Here is a 19834-nt window from a genome sequence, read left to right on the forward strand (position 1 = left end):
CTAAATAACATTATTAAAATTAATTTCACCTATTTATTTTAATGTGGCTACTGGAAAATTTAAAATCACCTATGTGGCTGCTGTTCCTGTTACATAGCCCAGGTCTAGCATGGGAATGAAGTGTAGGTTTGTAGTGCCATCTGCTGGCCCATCCAAAGCAGAGGCGAATGTATGCAAAAACTCAGCCATCTGAGCTGGTAACATTGTGTTTCCTGAACAAGCAGTTTGGAGCCTTCCTTTCTTTACCAGGAGTTCCTGAAACAGGACCAGAATTTAAACCAGAAATAACTGAATTGTCATTAAGAGCCTTAGAAAGGGTGACAAACCGCTCAAAGGTGTAGGCCTGTGTTCTTCACCTCATGGGTGCTCAGGAGGCCCTGGAGACAGAGAACTTTGGTTCATTCTCACCTCTGCAATAGAGGCTCTTACATTTTTGCATTTTCATTGTTTGTTATTCTCTTCCTCAGAAACATTTCAGCCAGCCAGCTGCAGTGGTGCATGCTGGTAATCTCAGTGACTCATGAGGGTAAGGCAGGAAGATCACAAGTTCTAGGCCAGCTTGGGCAATTTAACAAGACTCTCAAAATATAATAAAAAGGACTGGCAGTGTAGCTCAGTGGTAAAGCACCTCTGAGTTCAATCCCTAGTATCACCAAAAAAAAAAAAAGAGAGAGAGAGAAAAGAAAAAAATATTTCAAACCACCTCAGGATTAGAGTCAAGCATTTAACCATACAGGGAAAGCACATCTATCCCTCAAGCATCTTCTCTTTAGCTAATGCTCATTTACCTTGACTTGGCAAGAGTTTGAAAGTAAGAATCTTATGGACAAAAGTACCTACATTGATTATATATTGCTGTGTAATAAGTCATCCACAAATTTAATGGTTTATACAATGATCCTTTAATATCTCTCAGAGTTTCTGGGAGTCAGGAATTCAGGAGTGGCCCATGAGCAATACTGACTGAGGATTTCTCATGGGGTTGAAGTGGGTGTTCATCTGAAGGTTTGAGTGGGGCTAGAGAATCCATTTCTTGGTAGCCCATTTACATGACTATTGAGGTGAGGCTGGCTATTGGCTGGAGGTGTTGGCTCATCTCCACATGGGCTTGTCCACAGAGCTGCTTGAGCATTCTTATGGCATGGCAGCTGGTTTCCTCCAGAACAAGTAGTCTAAGAGGGCTAAGGGGAAACTGCATGCCTTTCTGGCCCCAGAAATCCAGTGAATTCTGTTGATATGGCAGGAATATGCCTCACATTCTTGATAGAGGAATGAAAACATTATGTTGTAATAGAAAATGTGAGATGTTATAGCCATTTTTGGAAAACACAGTCTGCCAAAGTACCTAACACACAGTTACAGTGCATAACACAGGACAGCTAAAAAGCATACCCCATTTTGCAGATGTGGAAATTGAGACTGAGAGAGACCCCCTTGTCTCATGTCTGATTAGAAAGAATAAAACCCAGTTCTGACTCCTAGTCTACATTGGCAGAGCTATCCAAGTTATTTCTTGCTTGACATTTTTGCTGTTGTGACTAAGAATCATGCTGATTGTTTTATCTTTCCAGATCTTCAAGGTAGGAATGATTCTCTTCATTCGAGTGTTTTGCATAAGTTGTTCAATAGTACCTCCCTATAACTTGCCATTTTATTGAGTTATGCTATATGTCTGTGGCTGAAGGTTTTTATCTTCATATAGATATATACTGAGTCCCTCTTGTAAAAGCACTATGGCAATGGGAGAAAATGACACAATTTCCGTGTAATTTGCCTCAAAAGTTTTAGGAATAACAACCACATTGTACTTTTGTGTTCTTATTCTGTTTGCTTACCCAAATATTTCATCTTACTTGTATTTAAAACAGAGTTATGTGTCCCCATCCTTCTCCTTGATAAGCATCCGCAAGATATAGGAAGTAAATACAGTCAACCTCTGGCTTCTGACTATAGCTTTGAAGGCAACCAACTTGACCTATTCAGTTCTACCTCTCTACTATCCAAATTCTGGCCTTGGATTGTGTCAAGCTGAAGAAGAGAGAGGCCACAATTAATTGCATCTTGCTTTCAGTAGTTCCCCTACTGCCTGGTGATCCTAAAAAGAGCAGTGACCATTCTCTGATGTTCTATCAGAATTAAAATTAAAATCCAGATGCTATAATCTTTCTCTGTTTTTCTTGGTTTCAGGTTAAACTTCCTTTTCCTGTAGATCAAATCACAGATCTTCCAAGGAACGATTTCCAGATGATGATTAAGATGCACAAGCTAACCTCAGAACAGTTAGAGTTCATTCACGACGTCCGGCGGCGCAGCAAGAACCGCATCGCAGCTCAGCGCTGCCGCAAGAGGAAACTGGACTGTATTCAGAACTTAGAATGTGAAATCCGCAAATTGGTGAGTTGACCCATCAGTTGTGTTCAGTAACCAAAGTGACCAGGACTGATGTAAATTTGTAGCAGTGATGACTGGAGAAATAGAGAGAAGGGGCACCCTTTTGGGAATTGGATTTATTTTTAAGGAAATTTCTCAACAGAAATTTTGCATTGTGTGTGGGTGTGTAGGTGTGGAATCATGTGTCATCCCTTCAGTCATCCATATGGAATTTTTTAATTTTCCATTTGATATGTAATAATAGCAGATATTTATTGCATGCACTAGTGGACTAGGTATTCTTCTAAACTATTTTTGTGGATGATCACATTTAATCTACACTATGACTTAGATACTATTTTATCCCCATTTATAGAGGAGGAAACTATGATGCAAAAGATTAGGTAAATTTCCTTGGATGAAAACCTAGATGTCTGATCCCAAATGGTGTTATTTTACCACTGCTTTCTCTGCGTCCCAGCAGAAGAGTATAGGTGAGAGATAGGACATCTACCTACAGAGAGGCAGTTGCTTAGTGAGATGATCTAGCACCCTTTGCAGCCCCAGGTCCTTGATTTTGCAATTCTTCTAAAAGTGGCTGCCATCTCTTCCCTGTGCCTGAGAATGTTTTATCTCAGGAAACAAATTCCCATCTCCCAGGCTCCTCCATGCTCAGAGTTATGTGTCCCCACCCTTCTCCTTGGTAAGCATCCGCAAGATATAGGAAGTAAATATAGTCAACCTCTGGCTTCTGACTATAGCTTTGAAGACAACCAACTTGACCTATTCAGTTCTACCTCTCTACTATCCAAATTCTGGCCTTGGATTGTGTCAAGCTTAAGAAGAGAGAGGCCACATAATATGGTCAAGATATCCAAATTCTGGCCTTGGATTGTGTCAAGCTTAAGAAGAGAGAGGCCACATAATATGGTCAAGATCTAAGTTTAGGTTCTCAGGCTATTTGCAGCAAATTCATTGCCTCGTGAGCAATGATGAGATATTGGGAAAGCCCAAGGAAGTATTGTATAATTTATTATTAAGATAACCCTGGGGGACTGTAGCTCAGTGGTATAGTGTTTGCTTAGCACATGTGAGGCATTGGGTTCGGTCCTCAGCACCACATAAAAATAAATAAATAAAATAAAGTTGTAAAAAAAAATTAAGAAAAGATAACCTTGGACTTCAGGGGTTTGCTATTGTTTTTGTTCTTGTTTTGACATGATACAGGGAAAATCTGCCCATGGTCAGTAGATCCCATCACCTGCAAAGTAAAGCCAAAGCTCCTTAGTAAGGTCAGTCCTTGCTAAGGAGCAATCCTAGTGGGAGGCTGGATAACAGGTACCAAAATACAATTGGAGAAATAAATTGCAATGTTTTACAACTATAGAACTATAGTTCATAACAATTTATTATTTATCTTATAAAGAACTGGAAAAGAGGAGCTCAAAGTTTCCCCCAAAAAAAGAAATTAAAAGTGGTTAAGGAAAGAGAAATTCAGGCTAATTAGCCTGAATTGATCATTCACATTGTATTCATATGTTGAATTATCACATTGTACACCATAAATATGCACAATTAATATGCATCAACTTAGAAACATTTTTAAAGACATACCCTGCTCTCCATGATTCAGTTTCTAAACTGTCCCTCTGGCATCTCCTTTCACTGCCTTCTTAGGATTCAACCCCTAATGATATCAAACTGTCCATATTTACCCCACATCTCCTGCTGTTTTATACTTCTGCATTCATGCCTACTGACTCCCCTCTACCCTGGACATTCCTCTACTTCTTCCTTCTCAAATTATCTGCTTTGTGCTTTAAGAATCAGGTCAACTCTTCAGGAAGTCTGCCTTTGCTGAGTCTCCAGTTAGACTGAGGCCTTGCCCTGGGAGCCCTGATCTGCCCTCTGATTTAGTGCTTATCGTTCATTCTTAGGTTATTTGTGCATGTGTCTGTCCCCGCCACCGCCAACTCTAAACTGTAAGTTCCTCAAGGACAAGACAGTGTCTTCATCATCTCTGAATCACCAGCATTGGCCCACTGTTGGCTTTTAAGAACTTACTGGAAGTTGTGACAATTTAGGCCAGAAGATTACAAATTTTTTTGTTTTCCAAATTTTTCCTTAGTGTTTTCTGTTTGTTTGATTTGTGTGTGGGGGGGGGCGGGGGCAGGAGGTTGTTTTGTTCTTTACAGTGCTAGGACTCAAACCCAGTGCCTTGAATACGCTAGGCAAGAGCTTTACCACTGAGTTATGTCCCCAGCCCTCAATGTTTTAATACAGAACATAACTTAAACCACATAAGGAAGCAGGATGTTCCTGCTGGTGATTGTGGATCTTCTGAAAGCCTGGTGGGCTTAGATCACCAAGACAACCAGGTACAAGTCTACAGGGTCACATCTCTATAGTAATTCTTGCTCTGCCCCTCTCTTCAGGTAGTAGAGAAAAAGATTTTAATAACATTCTGCTGTTATAATTGTGTAATACTGAACAAATAACAAAATCTGAGAAACTATATAGCAGATATCTAAAGATAGAAACTATATAGGCAGATATCTACCTTTGCTGGTATTGTTCGGTGGAAAAACTAAGAATTCCTAGTTCTGCACCACTTTTTGGCGACCACTTAAATACTATGCTGTGTTCCAGTGCTAAGAGTGCCACACGCTCATCAATCTGTATCTGTGATTTTGAACTTTGTTTTTACCCAAGGCGTGACTCATGCTGCCTTTCCTGCAGAGCCAAAACTCTCACAAGGGGCACCTCATTTTCTTTCCCCTAGAAAGTGGCCCAGACATTTTTCACAAGTGGTGTGTGCCTTAGCCAAGCTGCTGTGGCAGAATTGAGACTGAGATTCCTTTCCTGGTGGCTGGGAGTTGCTGCCCCTTCCTTTGCAGGTTTCTAGGTTCAAAGGAGAGGGGTCCAGGTGATCCATCATGCATGCAAGACTCTCTTCCCAAAAGACCTCCCTTGTTGATTTATTTCTTATCAGCTAAACAGGTGCTCCACTCATTTGCCTGATCCCGTGACAGAGATGGCCTGGGCAGGAAGGACAGCTTCCATCCCCACCCCTCTCACCCTGCACAATCCACAGCAGGCCCCACACTCACTTCCCACACCCACACCGTCTCCCACACACCCGCCACTCCGCTTGTGCAAACTCGCATAATGTATTTCTCTCGAGTCGCACTTGTACATCTGTTTATTTTTCATTTTTAAAACATGTTTTCTTGATAAATTTATAAATATTTTAGCAGGTGCCCTTTCCCCATGTAAATCTCTCTCTCCGACACACATGCCCACGCTGCCTGCCAGATTGTATTCGTGTTACAGCACGTGCAGCTACCACATCGGAGACTTGCTCCTTGTGCATGCGATGTCTGCTCCTCTCTCCCTCCTCTTCATTTCCCTCCCTTCCTCCCTTGCCCTTCCCACCCGCACCAGCAGAGGGCTGGCCAGGAATCCCTTCACACTGCCTCAGGCGCCTGGTTTCCTCATCCACTTCATTATATGCAACGCATGGACCTCGCATAAACACCGATGGTAAAACCTTAATTAGTCTCCTCTCTGGTGCTACACTCATCTCTCAGAGGAGGTGATAAATTTTAGTAACAGAAGCGCCGTATGTGGGATTTGACTTAAGGGGGAAAGCATCTCAGAATCGTGGGCTAGTATGTCAGGACTCAGGCTCCACGTTTCTATCTTCCTGTCCTGCGTCCAGGGTCCCAAAAAGGGAACTGTTGTATTCTGTCTGCTGTGATACAAAGGCCAAAGAGCCTGCAGGTGTAGGTTGAACCACATGAAATTGCTGATGGTTGATTTTATTTGTTTTTAAGTAGACTTACTTCTTCAGGGTAGTTTTAGTTTTACAAAAAAATAGAATGGGATATTCAGAGTTTCCAGTTGCCCCCTGATCCTACACACTCACAGCCTCCCCACTGCCAACATGCCCTCCAGAGTGGCACATTTGCTATAATCTACATGGACACATCTTTGTCACCCAAAGTCCTTACTTACACTAGTGTTCACACTTGGTTTGTACATTCTGTGCATTTTGACAAATATATAAAAGACTATATATAGAAAGAGATATATAGATATGTATGTGTATATATATATATTCATATATATATACACATACTATAGTACTCACCCCTATAGTATCATACAGATTAGATTCATTGACCTAAAATTGTCTGTGCTCCACTTATTCATTTATTCCTTACTCTGGTAACCGCAGATAAGCTTTTAACTATCTTCATAGCTTTGCCATTTTCAGAATGTCAGATAGCTAGAATTGGTCAACTTTTGCCTCTTAAAATGGCAACCCAATACAGTAGAGGGAGATTTTCAACTATAAGGTTTGGGACTAAGACTTTTTCCAGTTGATGTTCTACAAACCTCAAATTCCAGGAAATTGGGGCATTGACTTCCTGCTGTTTTCCGTTTGGTGGTGATTTTGCTGTTCTCTTGCCTGGGTCTCAGAGAGGAAGCATGAAGAGACACCACAGGGAACGTATCCATGGCAGCAGACATGGCCAAGCTGTGTGTCCAGGCTCCCTGGACATGTGTAATTTTTAAGTGTCTGACCCTGACCTCATTGTTCATGAGATGTGTTATGATGTATGGTATATAAAAATAAACGTTGGTCTTGTGCCCTCAGTTTCAGAATTGATCAAGCCTTCTCTTTTTTCCTCTATTGTCCAGGTATGTGAGAAAGAAAAACTGTTGTCGGAGAGGAATCAACTGAAAGCATGCATGGGGGAACTGTTAGACAACTTCTCCTGCCTCTCCCAGGAAGTCTGCCGAGACATCCAGAGTCCCGAGCAGATCCAGGCCCTGCACCGGTATTGCCCTGTCCTCATCCCCATGGATCTCCCTGGAGCCTCCAGTATTAACCCCACTCCCTTGGGTGTTGAGCAGAACCTTGCAGCCTCCCAGTGTGCAGTGGGGGAAAGTGTGCCCTGCTGCTTGGAGCCAGGTGCGGCTCCCCCCGGGCCCCCTTGGGTCCCCAGCAATGCCTCTGAGAATTGTACCTCTGGGAGGAGGTTGGAAGGTTCTGACCCAGGAACCTTCTCTGAGAGAGGACCTCCTCTTGAACCCAGGAGCCAGTCAGTGACCGTAGACTTCTGCCAGGAAATGACTGACAAGTGTACGACTGATGAACAGCCCAGAAAAGATTACACCTAGTGACTCGGATCTGCCTCCCAGTCCTCACACCTCTCCCATCCAGGTGTTCTTCAGTCAGCCTATGGCACTGTTCATCTGTTGTCTTGAAGAACCAAGAATGAATTTGGTGCACACTACAGTGGTCTTAGCAGCAATACTGTTCTGAAGTATTCCCTCCTCTCTTCAAGCAGGAGCGACAGAGTTACCTTCACAATGGTGCTACCCCTTGCTCAGGCAAGGAAAGACAACAGTGCGACACTGTCTGTCTGTGGGTTAATTTCAGTCTTCACAGGGATAGACTACAACACCTCGAGGACCCAACCACGGATTTTTTTTCTCAGTGGCCCATGTCACAAACCCTATCTCAGGAATTTCTTCTGAATGTTCAATTTTTTTCATTGAAGACAGCTTCTATACACATCAAAATTTTATAGCTATACTGTACATATTATATATAATATATATAAAGTATATATATATATATATATCCATATGCAAAATTCCTGCATGCCTCAATTTTCTCAAAACTGGAAACTTCATTTCTCATTTATAAACAGGTTCCAACATTCCTCTTCTTTTGTCTCTGATGCTTAAAACCAGTTTGGTAACTGTTAACGTTTTTCTTGCTTCACAGTTCAATTTGTGCTTATTTATGGATAAAATTCAATGTTGGAAGCTTTTCAAGGTTTTATTTTAGACCCTTATTTTGTTTGTTTAGTTTGGTTTGGGCACCGCCAGGTGGTGTCGTGTGAGCATCGTGGGTTTGTTCTCCGTTTTTGTTTTGTTTTGTTTTGTTTTTCCTTGCAGATACTGTACAGTAATGGTCAACTTTGCCACTTGCACTGAGTCTTGGGTCAAACCTATTTTCTTAAATGAAGTTGTAACTTCAGTATATCTCAAGTATACTGTATATTCTTTGCTTTTAGTTTAAAAAGTAAAACATTTTAGCTAATTTTAAAAAGCACTCAGGTGATAATTATGTAGGAAAAACAATCTTGCCAAATAATGAATTCATCCTAGGATGTTTAGACAATAATCTGCTTGAATATTTTTATATTTCACCTCGTCCCCACCTTTCCCTAAGTAAAGTTTAACTGCAGATAAAGGACTTCAGAGTTGATGCTGGATGTTCAGATTCCTGGGTGGGGAGAGAGTTTGGACATCTCACTCAAAATTGCATCAAAGTAGCAGGAATCTATGCTTTCTCACCAGAACTCAGCAGGCAAAGTCTCCTAGAAATCAAGCTAGAACTGTTTTCTTTCCCAGGGAGTAGGCTCATCCATTTCAGCACTTCATTAGCTTGCTCTTAGAAGTGTTATGCAGTAGGACCTTCTCCTTTGAAGGACCAACCATCGGCTTTCCTGCCTGGGATTGGCCTCCCAGGACATCTCCCCTGAGGGAATTTGAGTCGCAGCCTGAGGGTCCTGTTTAAGGGGCAGCTCCCCGAAAGTAGGAGAGAACATGGCAGACTCGAGCCTGAGATCCATCCCTGACGTGGACTAACACATTTCTTCTCCTTTCCTTCTCCTAATGCTAAGTTGTACTCTGAGGCTTTTTGCCATTCTCTTGTCTGAAGGCAGCTTCATTCAGAGGCTTTGGAGGAGACATCACCAGGAGTCCTCCCTGCCCCTCTTCCCAAACACACACACACATACACCCTACCCTCACCTGATGATCATTTTCTTCTCTTGCTGCAAAACTGGTTGGCTTGCAACCCAGAGAGAGCAGCTTCCCTTGGCTCTGGGGGCATCCTGGCCCCTGGCCATGTTTACAGGAAGGTGTGCCCCAAGGAAGAGGAATCAGCTCCCTCCTTCCAGTGGTCCCATCTCCTCTCACTAAGCAGCCTGAAGGCCACTTCAGCCTGGCTGTAAAAGAGAGTCCAGAACAGTTTGATGTGGGAATGGGGTGGTGGGCAGTGGGAATAGATGGTTGACTTTGTTTCTTTTTTGTGCCATTGTTTGGACAATATTAAAGCTGCATGTAAAAGGAGAAATTAGTAGATGATTAGTAGGCGAAAAGTGAAATCATAGTAACATATGTTTTAGTATTAACTTTTTTCTGTACAAATATTAGCACTAAATGTTTAAATATGTATGAATGCCAGAAATTTGTTGGTTCATGCAGTAGGATTTAAAAAAAAAAAAAAAGGCTTTTCTTTTAAAATAGTTCCACTTTTGAAACCTGCCTCTGGGTTTTCGTTTCTCCATGTGTGTGTGTGTGTGTGTGTGTGTGAGTGTGTGTGTGTGTGTACACATACGAACTTGTCAAAGACAGATTTTAATAGAGCTCTGTGTTGGAGCTACTGTCTTTTGTTACAGTTGTTGGAATTTCTCAGCCTCGTAGAACAGCTCTGTGCTTCACCGGGAGGTTTGCCTTTGTGGAAAACTGGTGACAGCTAGAATTTTAACTCAATGTGAATCATGTGATACTTCACAGGTGTGTGTTATGGTGCAAGAGTCAGCAGACAGTATTTTTTTTTAACTCTCCCGTTGCCTTTTTAAGTGACCTCTCCTCTTTTTTTAAAAAAGGAATGTCTTCTGCTCATAACTAACCAGGTGCAGACCAGCTTCTTTGCTTGATTTACCCTGGTAACAACTCATGTGCAACTGGTAGTCTTGACCACATTCCATCTGTTTCCCCAGGTTTCTGTTGTTCAGTAGCCCAGACCTGAGTGGCAGCCATTTCCAGGAGGGAAGGGGTCTCTTTTTCTCTTCACCCTAACTCAACCTTCATTTCCCTCCCATCAGCCTCTGCCTCACTTTTCTTCCTCTTCCCCTGCCCAACCTCTGCCATGGGAACTGGCTTTAAAAAAAAATGTTAAAAAAAACAGTCATTCTACTTCTGAAGTATTTTTAACAAGTTATTTCATTCATTAGCCACAACAAACAGTGACTGATTTTATGTAATTGTTCATGTGATAGTCTGTGTCTTTTGCTATTCTGAATCATTGTTTGTCAGAAATATTTCTGTCTCAGTTCAAAGGGAGGTCTTGCTGGGGACCAGAATCCAAATTGCCTCAAAGTGGAATTGAAAAACCCAGTCTGTCTTCTTTACCTGGGATCCCTTAGTCAACCTCATGCCTTTTATAAAAAGGAAAAGCAAGTGAACAGCAAAGAATAAATGTTTGCACAACAAGGTAACATTCAGTTGTATTTTTTAAGAGTTCTTCCTTACAAAAATAAAGAACACTCCAATAGTGGGCTCTTTGGGAGGATCTCTGTGACAGCCTGGTTGCATTTCCAGATGGTCAGGATAATAGGAATGGATTGTGGTGGTAGGGCCAGTGCAGGTGACCCCAAGACTAATTAACATCCCACCTAAATCTAGTCCTCTCTGGGGATCCATCTTTGTCCTATTTGTGTCTCCAGACCACCTCCCTTCATTCAGGTTGGTCAGGCTTTGGGCAGGTGAGTGCTTTGCTATATGTCTTTGTTTCTCTGCGTTATCTGGGGGTGCCTTGAATAAAATCAAACTTCATTACATACTGATTCTGGAACAAAAATGGTTTTTAAAACTTTTTAAAAGAAAAGAAAAAGCTAGCAAATTTACTAGGCCATCCTGCTACTTCTCTTCCGAGTTCCCATAACGATGACTCAGGCGTCAGAGGTGATGCTGCAGTAGAAAATGTTATTTTGTATGTTGTACAAAGTAATTTATTGACTGTCTTTCTAAAAGTATGCTGCTTTTTAAGATGCACTATAATTTTGGATTTAATCCTTGTATAGCTTTTCCAAGGAAGTAAAAAAAAAAAAAAAAAAAAAAGGCTAGTGACTAGTATGCCAACTGCCACTTCTCCTTAAAAAGGAGCTCGGGGACCAAGCTACAGGACTTTCATGAGAGGACTGGCAAAAACCTACATATTCTCTTTTAATGTTTATGATTGCCATTAAAGAAGAGAGAAGAAGGAGAAGCAGCAACAACAAACATGGATTTGAAAATCGTAAGCCTTTAAAGAAACCTCAAAGTCCTGCCCCAGGAAGCTGCTCTGCATCCAATGGAGTAGTATTTTCCTCTCAAAATGAGTCAAAGCCTGCAAAGCTTTCTATAGAACATAGCAAACTGCTTCTATACACCATGCCTCATTTAAACTAGGAGCTGTTTTATAAGTGACTTCAAACTGCTCCACTATTGCTTACAGTTCAGGAGGACTCTTCAGATCTGGAAAGATCTGGGTAAAAATTAAGTTTTGTCCTCGAATCATGGAAAACAGACTAGAGATCAAGATTTTCTTTAAAGAATAAAGCTATTCATTGTATCATGAGTTAGTGTTTCTTCCCAAATTCGGGATCTTCTTGTAGGTCCAATTTTTGGCAAGTCAGTTGCCAGTGAGATGCCCTGTGTCAAGTTGGTATTCATAAAGGAAATCTGTGTGCATGGAGGCATTTTGTGTCCAAAGTGTATGTTTTAATACTGCCCGAGCCATCTAATGACCCAAGCATCCAAGACTGATGCTGTAGAATAGAATATATTTGTACACAAATAGCGTGTGCAAATAGTATTTGTATATAGAAAAGTCTTCTTGTGGCAGATTGAGGATAAATTATTCAACCGACAGTGCAAAAACATTACTTGCAAAGAGAAGTAAGTGTATGGTATTTTCCTACACTCCACTCTGGGTCATAATTATTTATATCAAATGAATATCAGTACATTTTAATCGTAGTATGAAAATGATGCTGCCATTTTGTGAAGAATACCCACTTGGTTGCAAAGGCCAACTTTTGTAGCTTTGATTTAATGTTGTGACATGGTGTATGCATTTCACTATTAAGCAATGAACAAGCAACTCTGACTTTCATTTTCATTCCAGTTTATTGACCTCAGATAAAACAGTGGCCCTTGGTAGAAGCAGAAGTGCACCAAGACCATTCATTTCAGGTAGACTCACATTCAGTGCCAAATGCTCCCATGGGGATAATTGGACATGGATATCAGGAAAGAGTGAAGGGACTTGGACAAAGAGAGCTTTTCCTATGTTTGATGCTAAGTCTTCTACCAAAACATGTCTGGAGGCAGAACAGTGCATTTTGTGTGTGCAAATGCTAGAATGTCCATTCACACTCTGACAAAAGAACATGGCACTTCTAGTGAGTTATCAGGAAGATGGCAAATGCATTTGGGAGCTTCGGGTGCTTGTTAGACACAGTAAGCCAATCAAGGCAAGAGGGCCTGTGAGAATTTGTTCCAGAACCAGTCTGATGCAAGTGCACCTCTAATATATGCCTTATAAACTCCAGAGGCCATATTCAAAACAGGGTCTTCTCAGCGTATGCAAGGGGCTGCAGCCCCTCTTCCCTTCCCCCCAGGTCGAACAATAGGGACAGTTTTCACACATATCTACCTGTATAACCCTCTGTACCTCTCATAACTGGTCAACGACTGTAACAGGTTACATCAGGTGTTTTTCTACATACTTTTTACACAGATTCTATGCGATTAATGTAACTTAATTCAATGCATCATTTTATTGTACTAGTTCTTAGGCTTGTCCTTATTTTTGTTTTCTAAGTGATTGTGGTTTTTCTTGTGGTTTTCCTTATTGTAAAGATGAAATGGCGGTTGATGCTTATTATCTGTAACTAAGAATTTTTACCTTTTTGGGGAAAACATTGCTAAGAACTAATGAATTGAAACTTCATTTACTCATTGTAAATACACTATTGTGCAAAAAAAAATTCACTCAGTTGAATTGCTAGTGTTAACTGAATTTTGTCTAGACACCATTTCTGTTGATGAAATAAAGACATATCATTATGCATTGTAAACTGCTTTTTTTTTTTTTTTTGCCTCTGATCCATGTTTTACAGATTACAGAGTGGGAAGCCTGTAGAAATATTTTGTTTTTAAGAGGACATTTTTCTTCTTCTAGTTTGGACCTTTCCCTACTACCTGATTAAACTGATTAGAAATCTTAAAAATTTTATAATGTTAGTGTAATTCCTAAACTCTGAATTTTAAAAATCCTTAGTGCTTATTAGAGTAGATAAAAAGCATTAAACCCAATTTCCTGGTTTTGATATTGAACTGTAGTTTTGCAAAATCTTACTATTGGGAAAACTACATGAAGGGTATTATTTCCTTCAGATATATGTGAGTCTAAAATTATATCAAAATAAAATATTTGCTTTATAGAACAAACAAAAAATAAAACTAAGCTGAGCATGGTGGCACACACCTGTAGTCCCAGGTACTTGGGAGGCTATTGTGGGAGCATCACTTGAGTCCACAAATTCAAGAGCAAACTGGGCAAGAAAATGAGACCTTATCTCAAAGAACTTTTAAAAATAACAATAATAAACATTAAAAAACCCTAAAACTAAATGAACGTGAACGGGAGAGGGCATTAAACCAATATAACGATGCAATAAGTCTCAAGGACAGAAGTTTAGAATTACAGGGAGTAAATATAGTTAAACAAGCTTGTGTCTTGGATTTTTATGTAAAGGGAAAACAAGATACTGCATTGTAGACATGCCAGATGTCCATGAGTAACACAGGACTCACACTTCGAGGTAAGAGAGAAGCCACTAGAAGAGAGGAGTTGCAATGTGGCTGGGCTGACAGCGAGGCTGTGAATAATGAATACACACAAGGTCCATCCAACTCAGTGCACGGAATCCAGGCCATATCTCATCTGCCAGATGGGAAGACTGAAATTAAAAGCTGCTGCACTCCACTCCTCTCCTTCAGTGATTACCCCAGGTACTTGGGAAGCTAATGCAAGAGCATCACTTGAGTCCACAAATTCAAGACCAACCTGAGCAAGAAAATGGGACCCTATCTCAAAAAACAAAAACCCTAAAACTAAATGAAAGTGAATGGGGGTGGGCATTAAACCAACATAACAATGCAATGAGTCTCAAGGACAAAAGTTTAGAATTACAGGTTCAGGCACCTACTGAGTCATGGAAGGCTTCCAGAGAACACTAGATTATTTTGTTGTGAAAACATCAATGTCATACAAGAGGTAGATCATTTTTGCCTGAAGCCATTAAGTTATTTAATCCAATCTTGGAAAATCAGGAGGGTTACAATAGCAAATTTTTCTGTAGACAAACCTGGTAATTTAGAACTGTGATCATTTGCAACTTCAACCTTAACATTTGCTTCTGTAGCAGGAGTGGTAGTTGTTGTATAAAAAGGAACAAACCTCACCAGCTTTTCTATTCTGGAGAAAGGAAGCATGTGAAGACTTTCCAGCCCCAGATGGGTAGTAGTCATTTTCTTCCCTACTATGAATAAGGGAAGAAAATGACTTCCCTGTGAGTCATTTGTATCTACTCTGGCCATAGTGAGGACTGGCTCCCTCCTCATCAGGACAGTTGCTTTATTGTATGTATTTGGAAATAACTTGAGTTGTTCTTTGAAATTGCTTTGGAATGTTTTACTCTTCTTTAACCCACTCACAAGCCTTCAGCTGAGACACATTAACAAGTTTATATATGATATGTATTTAACACCATCTGGTGATGGTGTCCTAAACATGGAATGGGTTCCTAGTTCTCCCCATTGAGCACCTTTGCCTTCCTAATACAAATTAACATGGTACTTCCTGGTGTCAAAGAATGAAGGCCCAGAGAGCTGAAGAAAAGCACACAACTCATTATGCAAGTGCTTTCTTTTCATTTCATTCAAGAACATGACACCTCCTGTCCATACACACACCTGGGGCTCCTGCAGATCCTGACACATGCCTCCACTGACTTGCCTGGTCAACCAGAAAGAGACACTGTTGGTTCTCCATTGCTAGTTTTTACACCTACCTCTTGAAGACAAGTACACTCTTGAGGCAGCGACCCTCACTCTAAATCAATGGATGAAAACCTTCAGAGACACTGACGCTAGCAATCACTGGAAGCATTACATTTTACACTGAGTTCTTCAAACTATTTTTAACTTCTATTTATTTGTTCTGTATGGTTGACAACCCTGTAAAGACTTTTCAGGGTGAAGGATATTTAAATTACAAAAATAGGGGGAAAAGCTGCCAGACAGATTGTTTTGGGCATCTATACATACATATATTTCATTCAACCAACACTGCAAAATGCTGAATATCCAATATCAAAAATGTACAGGCCTTCTTCTTAAGAGTTTGCATAAACTAGCTGGGCAGAGAGATGTAGAAATAAATCATTTCCCAGGGGCAGGAGACTTAGGGACAGGAGAGCAGCTTATGGAGAACAGTGGGCACAGGAGCAAGTAGGCCTAGGTTTGGTCTCCAGCATACCCTTCAATAGGGTACCTCATCTCTTTGAACCTTGTTTGGTCTAAAAATGGGGATGAGCAATAAGAATTTTACACAGCTATGCAGGTTTAGATAATGTGTCATGAGTACCTGAAATACAATATGCACCTTAAAAGGCACATTTTTAAATTTGGTCCCACTGTCATTTCATCTGCCTGGTCTTCACTGGCTTGTCTACAAAGTCAGTGTCTGTAGAAGAAGTCAGTGTCTGTAGAAGACTCTCTTTTCATAGCTCTACAAAACATAGAACAGAGAAGACCCAGGAGATATTTGAGCCAAAAGCATGAAACAGCCCAGCCAATGTTAAGCTGTCTCTACAACATCCCAGCAGCTGCCCAGCCTCTGTCTGAATACCCCCTATAGTGGAGAGCCTATTTCTGATGGCTAGAAATTGCTTCTTGAAAATAAGATGACTTTAGGGGGGAGAGGAAGATGGCGGCGAGGGGAGTGCATTGCCCCCGTGTGCTGCTTCACTGTGTGGGAGTATGACAAGTCAGGACAGCTAAAGGATATCTTGTTAGGAATTTCCAGCAATAGTGGGGTGCTCCGGAACCTGGAGGAAGGATTTCCATCGCACGAGGATCAGCTACGGGGACTCAAACGCGAGAGGTTTGTCGCACGGAGGGTAACACTGCTTATTCAGCAAATCGCCCCGCGGCTAGAGTCTGCAGCGCGCTGGGATAGAGACGCAGGGTTACAGCGCTGCAGTTTCTGCCAGCCGCCCAAGCACCATACTCAGGGCTGAATTCTGGGTTCGAGACGGGGGAAGGAAGCGGTCCATCTCGGTTCTCCACACCGGTCAGACCACAGAGGAGGCCAGCAGCCACCATGTTGGTAAACTGACGTCACCTTCCCTGTTTTCGACTGACCGCAGCTCATTCAGCCATAGAACAGGTAATTTCAGGCTGCAATTCGCCTGCGGCTTGCAGACAGATTGCTAGGGTTCAGCGCCTGGGTGCTTCTTAGAATCTGATCTTATCGGAGCGAACACCGAGCGCGGGGCGGCCGAGTTCCGGCTCCCGGAACCGTCCCAGAACCGCCCTGGCCCAGGGCTGCGGAGCCTGCGGAGGCTGCTTCTTGGACCCTGCTACTATCAGAGCATACACCAAGCACTAAGCAGCCGAATTCCGGCTCCCAGAACTGAGCCCGCGGGGACTGCTTCTTGGAGCTTACACTTATAGGAGCTTACACCGAGCACTGAGCGGCCGAGTTCCGGCTCCCGGAACTTCCCTGGACCGGGGCTAGGAGCCCGCAGAAACTGCGTCTCGGTCCGGGTCCTGCTGAGGGCCTGTCAGGACTCACCCGTTGCTTTGGTTGCACGGCAAGGGGAACGAAATGCTGCCATTCGCATAGGATACCAACATGGCAGAGATCTGATGTCATCAGAAAGCGGCGGAGGAGAGAACTTCATCAATACCAGCGGTGACATAAGCAGTTGGTCTCCTGGTAGGGGGGGTGAGGCACAGTCACCCGAGTCTCCTCAATTTGTCCTCGAGCCAGAGGGGAGGAGCCGGGCCGCCGCCAGCGCCCGGAGCAGGCCCAGCGGCTCGCCAGCGTGGTGACCGCGTGACCCCAATTGGAGAGGGGGCAGAGCGGAGCCGCCACCCGCACCCGCAAGGTGGGCAGACCCGCGACCCAGTGGTACATGGGCGTGGTAGGAGGGGCAGGGCAGAGCCGCCCTTCGCGCTTGCAAGGTAAACAGACCTGTGACAGCCTGGCGGGTCAGGCCCAGTGGCCTGCCAGTGTGGTACACACGTCACCCCAACTGGAGTAGGGGCAGAGCAGATCCTTCTCCCACGCCCGGATCAGGCCCTGCCGGTGTGGTGGTCACGTGACCCCAATTGGAGTGGGGGCGGAGCGGAACCGCCACCCGTGCCCGCAGGGTGAGCAGACCAGTGATCAACATGCAGATCAGGCCCAGGGGTCCGCAGGCGTGGTAGGAGGGGCAGGGCAGATCCGCCGCCCGCGCCTCCAAGGTAGGCAGACCTGCAACAGACCGGCGGATCAGGCCCAGGAGCCTGCCGGCGTGGTACAAACACCACCCTAATTGGAGTAGTGACAGAGCAGAGTCGCCGCCCGTGCCAGGAACAGGCCCAGCGTCCTGCAGGCGGGGTAGTCACGACACCCCAATTGGAGTAGGGGCAGAGCAGAGCCTCCACCCGTGCCCGAAAGGTGGGCAGATCTGCGACCGACCAGCAGGACAGGCCCAGTGGCCTGCCGGTACGACAGACACGTCACCCCATTTGGAGTAGGGGCAGAGTAGAGCCGCCACCCGCGCCTGCAGGGTAGGCAAACCTGCAACCGACCGGCGGATCAGGCCCGGTGGCCTGCCGGCGTGGTACACTCGTCACCCCAATTGGAGTAGGGGCAGAACAGAGCCCCCGCCAGCTCCCAGAACAGGCCCAGTGACTTGCCGTCGTGGTAGCCACGACACCCCAATTGGAATAAGGAGAGAGCAGAGCCGCCACCAGCACCTGCAGGAAAGATATGCAAGCAGTATGAAAAGACAAGGAAAGAAAGGACCACAAGCAATGCAGGTCAACGCAACTTTAGAAGAGGTAACAGCTGCAGCAGATGGAATGTCAGATAAAGAATTCAGGATATACATGCTTCAGATGATCTGGAGTATCAAGGAAGACATTAAACAGCAAACTCAGACAATGAAAGATCACTTCGACAACGAATTACACAAACAAATCCAGGAAGCAAAGGATCAACTATACAGGGAGATAGAGGTTATAAAAAACAAGCAATCAGAAATCCTAGAAATGCAGGAAGCAATAAACCAACTTAAAAACTCAATGGAGAATACTACCAGCAGAGTAGAACACTTAGAAGATAGAACATCAGACAATGAAGACAAAGTATTTCAACTGGAAAAGAACATAGACAGCTCAGCAAGACTGTTAAGAAACCATGAGCAGAACATCCAAGAAATATGGGATAACATTAAGAGACCAAACTTAAGAGTCATTGGGATACAGGAAGGTACAGAGCTCCAAACCAAAGGAATGAGCAGTCTATTCAATGAAATAATACAAGAAAACTTCCCAGACTTGAAGAATGAGACAGAATCCCAAATCCTAGAAGCCTACAGGACGCCGAATGTGCAAAATCATAAGAGATCCACACCTAGACACATTATAATGAAGATGCCCAACATACAGAATAAGGAGAGAATTTTAAAAGCTACAAGAGAAAGGAAGCAGATTACATTTAGGGGTAAGCCAATCAGGATAACAGCTGATCTTTCAACACAGACTCTGAAAGCTAGAAGATCCTGGAATAACATATTTCAAACACTGAAAGAAAATGGGTTCCAACCAAGAATTGTGTATCCAGCGAAATTAAGCTTCAGGATGGAGGATGAAATTAAAACCTTCCACGATAAACAAAAGTTTAAAGAATTCGCAGCTAGAAAACCATCTCTTCAAAACATCCTCGCCAAAGCATTACAGGAAGAGGAAATGGAAAATAACAATGAAAACCAATAGTGGGAGGTAGGACAGTAAAGGGGGGGGGGAATAATCAAAGAGGAAAACAAACCATGTTTAGTAACATAAATAAACAAATATGGCTGGAAGAACAACCCATATCTCAATAATAACCCTAAATGTTAATGGCTTAAACTCACCAATTAAGAGACACAGGCTAGTAGAATGGATCACAAAACAAGACCCAACAATATGCTGCCTATAGGAGACGCATTTGATAGGAAAAGACATACATAGGCTGAAGGTGAAAGGTTGGGCAAAATCATATCACTCATATGGACTTCGGAAACAAGCAGGCGTGTCCATACTCATATCAAATAAAATAGATTTCAAGCCAAAGTTAATCAAAAGAGATAAAGAGGGACACTACATACTGCTTAAGGGAACCATACACCAACAAGACATAACAATCATAAATATTTATGCCCCAAACAATGGTGCAGCTATGTTCGTCAAACAAACTCTTCTCAAGTTCAAGAGTCTAATAGACCACCACACCATAATCATGGGAGACTTCAACACACCTCTCTCGCCACTGGACAGATCTTCCAAA

General features: G+C 42.9%; 1 protein-coding gene across 11 annotated transcripts in view; it reads left to right on the top strand.

Moving 5' to 3' along the window:
* Positions 1 to 13304, top strand: part of Bach2 (BTB domain and CNC homolog 2) — a 337701-nt gene extending 324397 nt beyond the window's left edge. For all 11 annotated transcript variants that reach the window (XM_046431287.2, XM_058575631.1, XM_058575647.1 and 8 more), the window contains 2 exons: positions 2188 to 2394; positions 7078 to 13304. In XM_046431287.2, coding sequence (XP_046287243.1) covers positions 2188 to 2394; positions 7078 to 7560 — 690 coding nt within the window. In that variant the 3' untranslated portion in view covers positions 7561 to 13304. The remainder of the gene's footprint in view (positions 1 to 2187; positions 2395 to 7077) is intronic.
* The last annotated feature ends 6530 nt before the right edge of the window (positions 13305 to 19834 follow it).

Source organism: Marmota monax, unplaced genomic scaffold (genome assembly GCF_021218885.2).
Source record: "Marmota monax isolate L192 unplaced genomic scaffold, Marmota_monax_Labrador192_F-V1.1 WCK01_AAM20220418_F8-fsc00013, whole genome shotgun sequence".
NCBI classification, from domain to species: Eukaryota; Metazoa; Chordata; class Mammalia; order Rodentia; family Sciuridae; genus Marmota; species Marmota monax.